The 16,019-nt window shown below is 36.8% G+C and overlaps 1 protein-coding gene across 1 annotated transcript in view; it reads left to right on the top strand.

The window, feature by feature from the left end:
* Positions 1–12,764, top strand: part of LOC114070834 (polyadenylate-binding protein-interacting protein 1-like) — a 19,568-nt gene extending 6,804 nt beyond the window's left edge. The window contains exons 2-6 of the mRNA XM_027908424.1: positions 3,827–4,015; positions 7,141–7,253; positions 8,657–8,768; positions 10,024–10,149; positions 12,693–12,764. Coding sequence (XP_027764225.1) covers positions 3,827–4,015; positions 7,141–7,253; positions 8,657–8,768; positions 10,024–10,149; positions 12,693–12,764 — 612 coding nt within the window. The remainder of the gene's footprint in view (positions 1–3,826; positions 4,016–7,140; positions 7,254–8,656; positions 8,769–10,023; positions 10,150–12,692) is intronic.
* Positions 12,765–16,019: the final 3,255 nt, after the last annotated feature.

Genomic DNA, 16,019 nt, shown 5'->3' with positions numbered 1-16,019 from the left:
GAGGAAGTATGGCCAGAAATGGGAACATTAAATTATAATACCATGTTGGAACTTAGGTTATTTTGCAGAAGATGGGATAAGTGGGATGAAGTCCCATATGAGGATTTATTTTTCTTGTTGAAAAATGATCATGAAACAAGAAAGAATTGCAGACTATTGGTGTCTAATTCAAGTGTGTTAATGATGATGGCTTTGAAACATAAATTTGTAATGAATGTGTGAACTTATAGCCTCCTGTTAGCAACCTGCTGTTTATAATCAAGAGGAATTTCCTTTATTTTCCCTTGATAGAATACATGGTGCTATCTCCTCTGTTAAAGCTTAAAATCTGCCAGTGTGAAACACGAGTGGTTTATGTCTAGAAGTTACTGGACTAAATCTAATTAGTTTTTTAAGTGTCAAGTGTTCCTAATTTAGGAATATACAACATATAATAATGTTTGAATTGTTTTTTTCTCTCCCATTTGTTCTGTTCCCTGGCATAGTTACTAAAACCTAGACTCCCTTTGAAGTTGCATATTTAGTATAGGTAGATGAATGTGGTGCTGAGTTTAGCCTCTGTGGTGAGCCTTTTAATTACAAAATGGGAATAGGAGTATGAATATGAGGACACCAGTATACCAAATGGGATTGGAGCCCCTTACAGAACAAGGACGTTTTCTTCCAAAGTTGAATTTTTATCAGGTGAGGATGAGAGGAATATACCTTCCTCTCTATTAAATGAGGATCTCATAACAACCTAATGCCTTTCAGAAAGAGCAGCTTCTTTTACTAGCTACAGCAATTGCATCCCCTGCAACTTGGCTGGAGAGTTTTCAAACAGGTTGTTTGAAGAGATACTAGTTTTGCTCTGTGTGACTAAGCTGCAGTTGTTGCACAATAATGTCATAATTCTGTGGACCAAAATAATTTAACTTTGTTGTACAAAACTTTTACTGGGCTATTTCAAATTGCCCAGTAAAATTTGATTTCCTTTAGAGAAATAGAATATTTAGCAAGTTAGAGGCATGTTAACTTTTATCCTTTGGCTTCATAAACTCTAAATCATTAGAATCGTAGAATAAATTAGGTTCAAAAGGATCTCTGAAGTTGGTGGTCCAATCCCCAATTCAAAGCAAAATCAACTTGGATCAGGTTGTTGAAGGTTTTATGCTTATGAGTAATAACAATTTGCTGCCATTTCCTTAAACCCTTTTTTTTTTCCTATTTCTTCTGGGCCACAATAACTTTGTCCTCAGTATTATTCACTGGGCAAATATGCTATTTAATTAAACATCATATGAAATCTTTCTAGTATTTCTTCTGTTCTATTAATGTGTCTCTCATTAGCTTATGTTGTATACCCCTAGAACATGGGTCTTTTTGAAGAATTTTGAAAAATCTGATTTTTTTCCCCACACATTCTTCACAGATTGTGAAATTAATGTCAATCCTTGATTTTCAGCAATGTGTATCTTTCTCCACAATTTGTATCCAGGGCTTTTATCTTTCACAGATGCATGTTGGTTCACAGTAGAGGAGAGAATGAGGCATTTTGAAGACAAAAAGTAAAGGATATCCCCTCATTAAGGGAGGGATGGTGGGGAGAGGGAGAATATAATTATAAACTTTATCAATGTATTTATATCCACCCAGTAAAAGTGGTTTATCCTTTTTAGCTCAATTTTTCATTACAGTAGATATATTTCAAATCTTTTTCACATTAAATAGTAGATAATTTGAGAATTCTGATATCTTGCATGTTACTCTTATGTTTTGAATCACTAATTATCAGTCAGTTCTTTAGCAGTGCCTCTTCAGGTTCCTGCTTGCACTTCTGAGATCTCATATGAGGTACTTTTTACAATCTTTTTTACAGTGTGAAAAGGTGAATTATTTGTACTGTATTATTAAGAGTTGCATCTGTGGTAGGTTGACCTTGTCTGGATGCCAGGTGCCCACCCAGATGCTCTATCACTTCCCTTCCCAGCCGGACAGGGAGAGAGTAAGGTGGAAAAACAACTTGTTGGTTGGGATAAGGCAGTTTATTTAAAGCAAAAAGTAAAGTGGAAGCTTGTGCGCGCAAAAGCGAAGCAAAAGATAGCGGGGTTTATTCTCTACTTCCCGTGAGCAGCAATGGTCGACCACTTCTGAGAAGCAGGGCTTCAGCACATGTAATGGTCTCTCAGCAGGCAGCCATTGGAGACTAATGCCTGCCTTCCTGCTCCTTGTCTTTGCTTTTACATCTGAACTGATGTCATATGGCATGTAATATCTCTTTTGTTAGTTTGGGTCAGCTGGCCTACTTGGGTCCCCTCTCAGGATCTTGCCCTCAACTGAGGAAGGAATGTTACAGTGCTGATGCTGTAGCCAAAACACTGGTGTGTTATCAACACCCTTCTAGATTCCAATGCAAAGCATAGCACTGTGAGGGCTACTGTGGGGAAATGAACTCCAGCTCAGCCAGACCCAATACATCACAAAGTATGTTGCTTCCTATGCTATTCCTTTCATATACTAGCATTGTAATTATCCAGGACAGCATTGATTTTAGAGACTGTTATATACATTCATTTTTGGATAAAATTAGCAGCTTTCTGTTCCATCAACAGGAGCATAGACATTGATAAAGTGGTATTGTTCTAGCTCCATTCTTTAGGGCCTAGGTGTGTTTACTGTCTGGTTTTTAACCTCAGTAACTGCAAATTAATGCAATACCATTTGAATAGTTTTATATCTTGTAGTCATTCCTCCATTGCTGAGATGCAGGGGGCGCCGTCGGGTCACTGGAGATGCAAAACTTGTAATGTCCTGTACCATTCACCAGGTAGTGCTGTTGGGTCACTGGAGGTGCAGAACTTGTAGTGTCCTATAGTGGCCACCAGGTGGCGCTGTTGGATCACTGGAGGAGCAGAACTTGTAATGTCCAGTGCCTGTCACCAGGCGGCGCTTTGAGATCCTTGGTTGCCGCCAGGTGGGTTGGGGGAGGGGGAAAAAGCAACACCCCCCAGGGTATATCGGAGAAAAAACAAAAAAAACTCGATTCCCCTTCCCTTCCCACACTGGAAAAAAAGGGGGGGGGGAGGGGGGAAGGGGGAAGAAAAAAAAACAGCAATAAAACAGAAAGTTCTCCCAATGGAAGAAAACTCAGGAACTTCAGCTGGTTAGGGTTCGCTTTAAGCAGGGCCTGCAGCCAGCAACATTTAAGCAGAGAGCAGCAGCAAACTCCCCTCCGACAGGAAAGAAAAGAACCAGGCAGTGTCTGCAGCTCGCAGCAGGTCCCAAAGCCCCACTGGCACACACCAGACTCTCCTCCCAGCCTGCGTGCTAGCCACACAGTAGCCCCCTTCAAACTCCTCCCACTTCGTTGCCCAGGAGACAAGAGAAAAAAAAAGTAAAGTGCAAGTCCTTATCTGCCTTGTCTCCTAGGAGACTAATGTACTACCATCAGCCATGGGGGCTAGGTCTTTTGTAATCTGAAGTGCTTATCTTGACATCCAGGGGGGAAGGGAGAAAATTCTTCATCTGGCTACGAGAGCTAGCTAAAACCACGACATTTGGCAAACTGATTTCTTTTTAATCTGTCTTTTGATATGTTTTGCTGGGAGACCCTAATCTCTATAAAAACATGTTACTTAGTTCTTGACTATTGGAGTTTTCTGATGCAGAGGTCTATATTTGCTAAAAATGTTTAAGTGAACTATGTAATAAAGCTCAATATCAAGTATGCAGAGCATCAGGAATTACTCAAGGCTAAGGGCTATATGGTTACTTTTGGAGATACTAAGTGTGACAACTTTATTTAAGGTTCCTTTTAAATAGTTGGTATATTCTTTCACTACTATAGGATTCTTCCTTTGAAGATGAATATGATGGCTATCTGCCTTTGGCAGAATATGTACAAGACTTCCTAAATCACCTCGCCGAGCAACCAGGTTGTTTTGAAACTGAAATAGAGCAGTTTGCTGAAACAGTGAATGGCTGGGTCGCTGCAGATGAAACTTTGCAAGAACTTGTTGAACTCGTATATCAGCAGGTAGCCTTTGTATTCTGTCTTAATGTGGATGTTATCCTTTTGTTGCCTAGTGTGTAAGATATGCATACTAGTATTATTTGTTATATCATTATACCTATGTAATGTTTTAATGGTTTGAATTTTTCTTTTTAGACTGAAATGTGTAGGGAAAGATTTTTCTCAATAAACTGTAGCGATAGCTCAAGTGTGGTATACTTGGTTGGTTGATAAATTTCCCCAATTTACTCTGTTTCCTTTGCTGTGTATTTGAATCTCTCAGGTTACTTACTAGAATTGAAATTACAGTAGTTTATTAAAGGAGTTATATTTGAATTGCTGGATTTATATAGCAGAGACTGTCAGTTGTACATTTTTATTCTATCCTACAAAAAAATTCTTCATAATAGATATTTTTTCATTCCTTGGTATTTAAAAAAAAATATATACCTACTATTTACATCACCCTTTGGGAAATGTTCTTTCACTGACAGGCTTTGTTCTTCATTTGGTATTATACCTATTTCAGAACATCATAATTAGGAAAAAAGGAAAACTAGTCTTCTGGTAATTAGGTCTAATCTCATAGATGGTCATGGAAATGAGGACAGAGACCTTGAGCTGAACTCTGTACTAATTGGGGGAGCCATTGGAAAGAACAGCTTAATCTGTGTTGCTTAGCAAATGAGCTACTGCTACTGTCTTCTGGGCTTGCTGCAGAGGATGAACTCACAGTTCTGCTTGCTATTTATTACATTAGGTGTCTTCCATTTTCCTGAGTTTTCAACTCTACCTTGAAGAATGTAAACTTTATTCACCTTTTAAGGGCAGATAATTGCAGATTTTTTTTTTTTACTGTGAAATAATCTGGGGTATGTAGAACCTGATCATTATACAGAGCTGTAGCATCCTAAATTTTTTACTATAATACGGAATTGATGAACATTTAATCACAACAGTTTAGTTAGACATGAAGATTACTTGTGCTGTGTTTGGCAGCATCATTTTTCCATCCTTTATTTGGACACATAGTTAATAGAAGATGAAAATATTCCATATAACTTTATTGGAAGAAACTTCATATATGTTAAATAAATTGACTCTTGTTTAATATAAGTCTTTTGATGTTACATCTTTTTCTCTCCCTCTATTTAAAACAAGTCCAATGGACTTAGTAATTATCTACTCCCCCCTGTTCTTTCTAATACATTTATGTCTTGACAGAGTAAAGTGCCAGTTCTCTTGTTTTCCAGAAGCTGAACACTTTGATTTCATAGCTTAAGAATCTTGTCTGTTGTCTAGTTAATATGGTGTATTGTTGCTGTTACAGCAACTAAAATTTCTCAAGATACGTATTGGTAGACTAGCCTTCATGCTTAGATTTTTACTTTTTTTTGAGCTTGAGATAAACTGGGATTACAAAGCAACAATAATTCAGGGAAGACAGTACTGTACTATAATGATTGGTTAGTAAGATGATATGAGGTGGGATTTTTTGGTCTCTGTGTGCTCTGCAACAATACCCCAAATTGAACTGTTTCAGTATCTAATGCAACCACAAACACAGATTAATTAGGAAGATAATGGTTTAAAATAAAACAGATGAGGTTTGAAGTAGTTGTTGGTTTTGGCTGTGTGGTGGTTTGTTTTGGTGAGGTTTTCTTTGTTTTGTGGTGGGTTTTGGTACTTTTTGTTTGTTTGTGGAGTTTTTTTTGGTTGAGGTTGGTTTTGTTTTGTTTTTCTTTTTTTCCCGTAGGAAAGTGTAATTTAAGTGACATATTTTGCCTTATAAAAAGGGGGCCACCTCTTCTAGTCCAAGCAACTGATTGAACTAAAGCACCAAAAAAACTTGTTAGCTATTTCACATGCCTCTTACTGGAAACTAGAGTTGTTTTGACTATCCTAATTACTTAAATTTGTTGTATCTTTCAAAGATATCTCAGTTCTTTCCAGCTATGTTATGCATATAGTACACTTATGTTGAGTGTATATTTTCCTCTGCCTGTAGAAGGTAACTAGCTATAATGCATTGACACGCTAATGGCAACATGATTTTTTCAAACATATTAGAAGCAGAAGCATGCAAGCACATTTATAGCACTGATAGATGATCAAGATGTAAAAGGAATGTTTAAAGATGATAAAGCCAAAGGAGAAGTTTAATGAATTCTTATCCATGGGGGAGGGGGGGGGGGGGTGACAGAGCTGTTTAAGTTACTTAGACCAGAGCCTCTTTTCAGTGAAACTGAGAAATAATATCAAATTCTTGTTAGAAGAGAGTTCAAAACAAATGAGCAGTAATAAATTACCAAAATAAGGGAATGTTCTGATTTAAGTTCTAAGAGAGGTTGAATGTAAACACTAATGGATGCCCAATTACTTTTACCACCTCTTGGAATTTTCAAGTACCAGTTGCAAAGCAAAATATTTTTCAGACAGTGTACAACTTATGTTGAGGAATTTAGTTGACACCACCTGTTTTTAGATTATAAAAGTGTAAATGTTCAACAGTAATAGGACTTGTTTTAGAAAAAAAGGACTCATCAATAGCTATTAACTGTAATTATACAGTTTTAATATCTGAATCAGAAGTTTGCTATTCTGCAGTTTGCTGGAGCATGTACAGGACAAAGTATTTATCTTTACTTGCAGTGTTCCTGTGCTCTTTCCCTGGGCATTCATTATTACCAAAAATAGATTCTGGGATAAATAGCTCTTAGACTGAATGAAGGCTAATTATTTATTTATTTGTTTTGTTTTAACACACTCTTTGCTCCTTAAAAGAAATGTCTTAATGTTCACTCTTGGTTTGGGGTTTTTTTGGAGGGGTCTGTCTAAACAGTTTGGAAGTGACTTTCAGATACCCTTTGGTGTAGGTCACAATCGAGAAATAGAATTGAGGACACATGACATAATGCTGGTTGTTTTCTTAAAGCCACAAAACCAGTATAATGAACTTCAAAGTGATGAAATGCATATAGCAAAAAAAAAAAAATTAACATGAGAAATAGTAATTATCAATCTTTTTCTCTTCAGTTGTCTAGTCAACTGTTGTTAAACACAGATTTTCACAAATCCCGTAAAGATATTTCCTGATAACCTAATCATGACTTCTATGAATAATTTCTTTTCCACTTCTATTTTGGAAGGCCACAACTGTCCCAAATTTTTCCTACATGGGAGCACGGTTGTGTAACTATCTATCTCATCATCTAACCATTAGTCCACTAAGTGGGAACTTCCGACAATTGTTACTTCAAAGGTTAGTATCAGTGTGTCATTTTAAGCCCATTATTTTCTCAGGTTGTCTTCTTCTTTCATATGTAACTCTTAACAAAGCATGCATATTTAAAATAGAAATTTAGATTGAGGATTATTAAAGCACAGGTACATACTAGATATCTCACACATATATTTTAAAATTTTAATATTTTTAATATGAAAATGGGACTCTGTTTGGGGTTCTATAGACTCTTTTGAATTGAGTATATTGGACTAATACCAAGTTACAGGGTAAATTTGAAAGGTAGTCAACTTTAAATGTATACTAAATGCATGCATATGTACTGTCCTTGTCCTTTGGCTCTTTCCAGGGCTTATTTCGTTGTGTTTTTTCTTTACTTTTCTGTCTGGACTTGCTGTGTAAGGTTTATTTGTTTGTTTGCTAACTGACTTTACAACTATGAAGTAGATGCATAAAATCTAGAAGGATAAATTTCTTCAATTTTCAGTTACTACAGAATTTGGGGGATTAAGGTTTAATAATGATTAGACTTCATAGTTGACAAAAATGCAACATTTTTAAATGGATGTATTTCCTTTTAAATCTTACTGTTTGACACTTGAAAGAATAGCACACTTTATTGCTACAGATTTCTTTAGAAAATTATCTTTTTTTCTTTAAGGACTTTTGACTGACCCTGAGATGAGCTCAGTTGGTTAGAGCACGGTGCTAATAACACCAAAGTTGTGGGTTCAATCCCCATTCACTTAACAGTTGGACTCGATGATCCTTGTGGGTCCCTTCCAACTCAGAATATTCTGTGAAATCTGGCTTTCTAAGCTCCAGACTTGCTTCTTATTTTAAAAGTTTCACTTAGTCCACCTATGTTTAGGAGTAAAGTCATGATAAACTTAAAAGAACACAGTTGTTGAATACTAAAAAAATTACCTCAGTGTGATGTTATCTTAATCCTTGCTGCATTTATATCTAAATTATGCTTCTGTCACTTAAAATGGTAAGATAAAGAATTTATCAAATAAGTGTAAAGGTATCTAAGACAATGTGGGCAGCGCCCTGAAAGGGAGAAAATGTCTTTCAGAGTACACCTACTTTATTTCTGTTGATGTTTGTCTGTCCATGTTAAACTTCCTGGACCCATATTATAGTATATAAATTGTGTAATTGTCTTTTAATTTTTGCATGTTGCAATTTGTTCTATTTAATTTTGCTGTCTCAGATATCTCAGTGCTCACCTAGAAGAACAAAAATCTGCATTGTCTTTGTAAAGCTCTCTCACCACCTTCACAAATCAGACTTCCTAGTATTCAGCATTTAATAGTTCTAATGCAGTGAATAAGTCCTTAGCATTCCATTAAATAAGTAGCATGTTGCATATGTTAAGTTGTCTACAGATTATATGATTTTTGTTTTACCATTTTCAGGTGTCAAACAGAGTACGAAAATAGAGATGAAGCTGCCAAAGGAGATGAGACTGCTCGAAAACAATTTCATGCCTTTGTGTTGTTCTTAGCTGAACTTTACCTTAACCTAGAGGTAAGAAGAAAGTTGCATGTCAGATGGTTCTTCATTGATTTTTGTTGTGTTTAGGTAAACACTAAAATGGAGTATCATTCGAGGTGTGGGGTTTTTTTGCTTTTGTTTTTTTAAAGGGAAAGGGGAATAAAGTCAAAGAACTTTAGAACAGTTTCATTATAATATGGGTCTAAGAAATAGATAAACAAAAAAGGACATCAGAAGAGAAATGAATAAAGATTAAAAAAAAAGTATAAGAATTCATAAAAAGAACCAACCATAAACCACCTTTGGAATTAAGCTTTTGGTATTTTCTTTTGTCTGGTAAAACCACCAGATTACTACACTTAGCCAACATAGAAGCAGATCAGTATCAATAACCCATGTAATTCAGTATTCAACCACTAATAGGAGCTATTCTCAAATGCTCGAGGAAGGCATAGGAATCTTCAAAATGAGTAATTAAAAATGCAGACCTTGAAAGATATTTCTTCTGAAGTTTGAGTCTTTGGCTTATGGATGAAGCATGAAATCTTGTATTTAGATCAAATTTTTTGTTTCTGATATGTAAAAAAAAATGTATCTACACATAAAAGTCTTTGACTCTTATACCCATGAGTTCAGTAAGTTCACTGACTGCTGTAGTGTCCTTAAAATATATTCTTCACTGAATTATTTCAAAGGTTTGATTTAAGCAGACACTATTAAAATGTTCTGCTGGCATGAGGAAAGAAAACTCTGAATCTTCCATTTTTGTTATAAGTGTGACTTGAAATCTAATTTTCCCATGATAGAAGTAAAAAGAAAGCTTTCCAAAGGGTTTGGGGGAGAGGAAGTTGCTCAAATTTGAATATAATTTATTTTTAAAACATTTTTTCTAATTTTTAAATATATAAAGAGTGCCTGCTAGAAGTAAGCTATGCTATAGCTGCAGAGAATGCATAATGTAGGATGGGAAAGAGCATGGGATTATGAGAATTTGGAATGATGTGGACTACTTGCCAGGCATTTTGCAGCTTTTATTAGCAATTTATTAGGAAAGAAACAAAATGCTAGATGGACATCATTATGTATATGTCAAAATTGCAAGGATACTACTCTGTGTTCTAGAAATAGTTACAGTATTTGACATGTTCTTTCACCTGAAGAGCTCAACTATGTTAATCACAAACCAGATCACACAGCATTCAAGAGAGAAAATGAGACTTAATGAATTTCTAAAAGTTAAGTATTTTAAACGTAGTTTGGTTTTGTTTTTTTTAAATATATTTTGCAGATTAAAGGAACAAAGGGACAGGTTAAACAAGCAGAAATTCTTCAAGAAGGCCTTCAGGAATTACTAAATGTGCTCTTCTCTAATCCTGTGGATAATAATTTGATGTGTGCAGTGAAACTGCTGAAGGTGAGACAGTAGTTTTAAAAGAAGAAAAAGAAAAAAAGTTTTTTAAGTTTTTTTAATATATCATCATAGTCCTGAATGAAAGAGGGAAGCTCATGAGCACTACTTTTTTATATAATAATATGGAGATCATAATATATTTTAATTACAAATACTAAGATACTTTGGTTTTTTCTTCTTGAGATTTTTTTTTATCTAAGTAAGAATAGAGTACATGACAGGTGATGGTGGAAAGTGAGGAAAAGAAGATATGGTCATATATAGTTCCTGCTGGTGAACTGTTGGGGAAAAAAAATAAGAAAAAAAAATCAAGTGAAAGTCTACTTCTTTGTGCCACAGACTGGAGTGGATTCCTGGGCCACAAATTCAAGATCCAGGCTAATAGAGGTAGTCACATCACACAATTCCTTCTGTAGGTCGGTACTACAGCATGGGGTTAACAGCTTTAATTAAATGAAGTAATATAGAGAGATTTCTGATTATGGGTAATTAGAAATTCAAAATTTATTAGGTAAAAGGAGGGAGAGAGTGTTTTTTTGTATCTTAATAAGCATGAAAATTATTGGAGTTATGCAAGTGTCTGACATTCAAGAATGTCCAGCTCATATGCTTCCATGCCCTGAGAATGCTTTAACTGGATGCCTCAAAAGTGAAATGAGCAATGCATAAAGTCAGTGGGTTATATTTCTGAAACACATTAAGTGTAGGTCAAAGTGTCTTATGAAAGTATTTCTTATTGGAAAGATGAGAATTTTTGCATATTTAAATGAAGTGCTTGAAGATTGGGAAGAGAAAATGGAGAGCCTTTGGATAATGGGAAGAGTGTTGTTTTGGTTTTTTTTTACCAAAAAGCCCTACTGGACAAGGAAAGGTATGTAGGGAGCATTATGTTTCTTGTTGAGACAAGGATGTCTCTTCATACATTTGGGAGCAGTGGAGGAAACAAAACTGTAAATGAAGAAATATTTATGGGGGTTTATGCATTACATGATTAGTGGAGCAAACTGTACTTTTTTCTTAGTACCATTATGAAATTGAGCAACCAAAAAAAAGTAGCATACTACAATAAAAGTCAAATGGAAGTCTGTGTACATATAAGAGCTGTAGAATTAGAGCCAAGGTGCAAAGGAGTAAGCAGTCCCTTTAGGTCTCCCTTTTCCACTTCTGGTGTGGGAGACAACTGTAATCAATTTGAAGCAGTTAGGGTTTATCACTTGAGGGGCTTTTTTTGTTTGGGTGGGTTTTTTTCAGCAAAAGGTTTGCTATAATAGTTATTTCCTACTGTATTGTCTGCAACATTACTATGATAGAAATATATTTCTCTTTCATGATGAAGACAAACCTCTTTGCTATTAAGTTTTGCTTAGAAAAAAAATGCTAGGCTCTATGCAGGGAGAAATTTTATCTTTCCAAGCCATTGTTATAGTTGAGAAAACAATTTTGGAATGAAGGTCAAAAGCTAACCAGTATTTTCATGGAGTTTTTATTCTGGTTTTTTTTGTGGTTCGTCAGATTGTTTTTCTTCATTCTTCCCCCTTCTGACTATTTTATCTTAAATTCTGGGAGCTTCTTTTGATATGGTGAATAGAAAAGAGAAGTTTTACATCCTCCAATTTAAACCCTTCATTTGAAGTTTGTGTATTTATGAAAATTGCATCAGAACAAATGTGAGATTATGTTCAAGGAGTATATTCACTCCTGGAGTCAATCCTTCTTTAGAAAGTGCTTCCCTGGAACAAGGCCCACTGAAGGACCTTTCAAAAAGACAGTACACAAATCAGGAATCAGTGTTGCTGTGTGTAAGACCCCAGGCTCACCCCATGAGCTCATCAAAGGGGTTTTACGCCGAAAGGGTAAGGCCTCAAAACCCACCCAACAGATTTATTAAAGGATGTTAGAATTCAAGCTCTGGGAGCTGCCGGCTCACAGGCTTGGCTGGGAGTTTTACTTTAATATATAGATATAGAGTTCTTTATTACCTCAAGATAGCATCAAGAGAATAAACCATGGGCTTGTTCCCAAGGGATTTCTTTATTAATTTAGGGGAGCAAATAAGGGAACTTGGTCAAAGTTCAAAAGGACACCACACAAGCTAGACAAAAATGTTCCACCACAATATTGAGTCAGCATATACTATTAATCTACAACTTTTAAGTCAAAAGCCATCAAATCCACAACACTTAAATCAAGATCCAATCCCTCCAGCTCCAAGTCACCCTAAGCATCAAGAAAGGAGGAAAGAAAGAGAAGCAGAGGGAGCAAGAAGAAAGAAGGAGAAGGAGGGAGAGATAGCTACCACTGAAACCTTGTAGAAGACCAGCTCTCACAAGTCCAGTGGCAGGGCCATGACACAAGGCAAACACATGCCTATGGTTTAATCTGCTCTGCTCCCTATGGAAAACCCCTCCAGGTGGGGTCTTTGACTCTGGGGTTCCAGACCAGGGCGAGGGGCAGTGTTCTCACTGTCCCTTCCAATCTGAGGCTGGGTTAGGGGCTGCAGGAGGTGTCGTGTGTTATAGTTTTCCCAGGCTGTTTGTGACTTACAGCTACTCCAGGGCTTCCCCATGTGGGGTCCAGGGGCCTGCCATGAAGGATACGATGCCACCCCACCTCCATGAGGTTTGACCCATTCCTTCCCCCTCCACACACACACACTCCCCACAAGATGGTTCTGACCAATAATTGATCTGGTGTCTAACATAGGGGCCTTAGGTTCTTTTATACCCTGAGGCCATGCATGGGAAAAACATAACGTTTTTCAGGAGGTCAAAATAACACACTTATACTGACAAATTTTAGAAAATAGGGGAAATCAAACATTCAATCAATATAAAGCATTTCACAAAGCATTGATTTAGCAAATTCTAACGTATCCAGGTTAAAGTTACCCAAATATCAAGAAAAGGAAATTAGGAGAAGTAAAGAGAGAGAGAGAAAGAGATTTATAGATACCACCTTAGATCCAGCATAGAACCAACTCCCATAAATCCAAGAACAAGAGGGCCATGACCTGTGGGGGACCTCGTGGTATTGATTTTATTTGCTCTGGACTCCTGTGACCACCCACCTCCAGGTGGGGCTTCCAGTCTGCCAGCCATTTGGGATCTGGGTTAGGGCCTCCAGGGGATGTGGTGTGGGGTTTTAGGTGTGCCAATGGCTAATAGACATTCTGGGCTGGACTAGAGGCTCCGGGACAGGGGGATATAGGGCAGTGAACTGTCCCACCTTGGCAGAACTTGCCCTGCCCCCCCCCATACTTTAGTTGTTTCAAACCATTGATAATTTCTTTCAGTCTCACACTGTGTTTTCTGATTGTTCTTCAAAGAAGATGGAGGGTTCACTATTTCTGTGAATATTCACAGCAATATTTATTTTGCTTCATTGTCCATTCCAGAATAAAAGTCAATTTTGTGGGTGGGTGTGGGTTGTTTGTTTGTTGTGGGTTGGGGGGTGGTGGTGGTGGTGGTGATGTTTGTTTGTTTGTTTTAATGCAAATGTGTTCTGATATCTCAAAATATCTACAAATGTCAAAGTGTATTTGTAGCTAGACTGGGCTACCTCATGAAAACTTGGATTCACTACTGAAGCAATACATGACCCCTGTTGTCCTTTCCATTTAATATAGTGACAGATACAGGTTTTTCACCTATTTGCTTTGCAATATATTTAATTAAACCTTCGTGGAGCTGTTATATGATTACCTAGGATCAGTGCAGGACCACAGTAGAAAACTGGGAGTATGAAACAAGTGCTGACCAAAATGCTTGTTTTTATCTTTGCATTTTATTCCTTCAAATCATCAGATGCCATTCCAAGCATTTTTAGATCATATAGTATTTATGCTGAATAGATTAGGAATTGCTATTAAGTTTGACCATAGTGGCAAAATTATTTTTTTCTAGTTTAACTCATCTCCTACTCTGTGATTATTGGACAATGAGTTAAGTACCTATTCTTAACAAAAAGGCTTTCATCCATAGCAGTTCTAGACTGCTGCTAAAGCTCTCTCAGCAACAGCTTCAGTCTCACAGATTTTATGTATTAAAACTCAAGTTGGTTTGGTCAGATAATTCTTGACTCCTCTTTATATATACCCAGGTGAAATTCTCTCACGTGTCTGATGCTAGGTACGTTGACTGAAGTCTTTCTAAAACTTACTAACCTATTGTTATTATGACGTAAACCTGTGGCATCATCTGCAAAATATGGTCTGTTTTTTCATAGCATATATTTAAAGCAATTAAGATCTAACAAATGCTGTTAGTCCTTTTAACAGGATTCAGAATGCAACCTCCATGTCCCTCTGATGCACAACTTCAGAAAGATGATGAAATGTAAGGCTTTTTTACAAGAAATCACCGCAATATTAAAAAAAATGCATTTTATTGTAACGTGACTTTTTTGCAGTGTAATTAAATCACTGGAGAGTTTTTTCAAAATCATGTTTCAAGACTGAAAGGAGAGAAGTGACTGTAAAATTCTAGGCAACATAAACATTGGACATAGAGTTACCATACTGTCTGTAGTCTAAAATAAACTAATAAAAATAAAAAGTGTTTTGCTAATGAGTTATGAGGAAGACCAAGCTCCTCCCTCTAAGCAATTGTAAATCCAAATTAAAGAGTCTCCAATTGAGGAAGTATGGAGAACAAACCACTGAATCCCTTAACATACACACCCTTCTTGAGTCAGGGCAAAAGTGGAATGCCTGCAAGTTTGAGTTAGAGGAAAGAAAAACTTACCTCCTCCCCCCCAGTCTTCTGATGACCAATTATACTGGAATGTAGCCTGAGGTCAGTTCTTTTGTGTGTGTCAATCACTCAAGTCAAACCACCCTCCCCCTCCCTCATTCAACATCTTTCTTTTGCAGTGATGCAGGGGAAAGAAAATATTTTCCAGCTCGGTTTTTTTAGAACAGGTAAACCTATGACATGACCCTTCTCAGTTGCCTCTCACATGAATGTCCCATGTGTACATAGTCTTCTTTGGGGGGAAGGGAGGTTTACTCTGGTGTGGAGAGATTTTGCCATCACACACCCAAAACCCTTCTCTACCACCCCACGAACCTTGTTTGCTTCTCCTCAGACCTGGGATGATTAGAAAATAGTCTTATCTCAAGTTCCCAGTCACAGTCCAAATTTCAGTCAGGAGGCATTGGGGGGGGGGGGGTGGAATTAGGTGGTTGAAGATTGCAACAGTCTTTCTATGATTTTGACAGTTTTAAGACATTACCAGCATATCAGTCCATCACACCTCCATCCTCTGGAGCACAGAGTATGGGTCCGAAAGAATAGAAATAAATAGCAAACTATTTATGGTGATCCGTGCATTGTGTTAGAGCAACAAGGATTCATTATCTCAAGACATTTGCCTTGATGCGGAACAAAATGTTTCTTGTTTTGAGATACACTGTAGTGAAAAGCCATAAACTTTGCTTATATATATTGGTAAAGGATGCACTTCCGTGAGAACTTGTGATTTTGTATTTGTAAATTACTGTATATACAAGTAACCACTCTAATATTTATGCATGTAACTTTGTGGACATTATGGGATGTGATTTTAGTTATTCAGTTCCTGTTATAGCTTATCAATTGCTAAAGTCTAGTTATACTCTGATTCAAGACCTACAGCCTACTCCTATTGGAATGAATGTCACCTTGATAAGAAAACCACTACAATATGGAGACCTTAAGGGATTGATGAAGCAAGCTCAAGAAAATGGACAAAGAACTCTGATTATCATCCATCATGATGTGAAGAAAATACATCATGTTTTGGAACAAGTCAAGAAAGATGCAGATTGGTGATGGGACACCCTTTTTGGATGCTCACTGTTACAGGAATTCTCAACAGAACACTTCACCCTGTTG

The sequence above is a fragment of the Empidonax traillii genome, unplaced genomic scaffold, assembly GCF_003031625.1.
Source record: "Empidonax traillii isolate 1590-97213 ecotype Southwest subspecies unplaced genomic scaffold, ASM303162v1 scaffold1707:size127429, whole genome shotgun sequence".
NCBI classification, from domain to species: Eukaryota; Metazoa; Chordata; class Aves; order Passeriformes; family Tyrannidae; genus Empidonax; species Empidonax traillii.
Note: the sequence above shows the minus strand (reverse complement) of the source record. Positions and strands in the feature narration are given on the sequence as shown.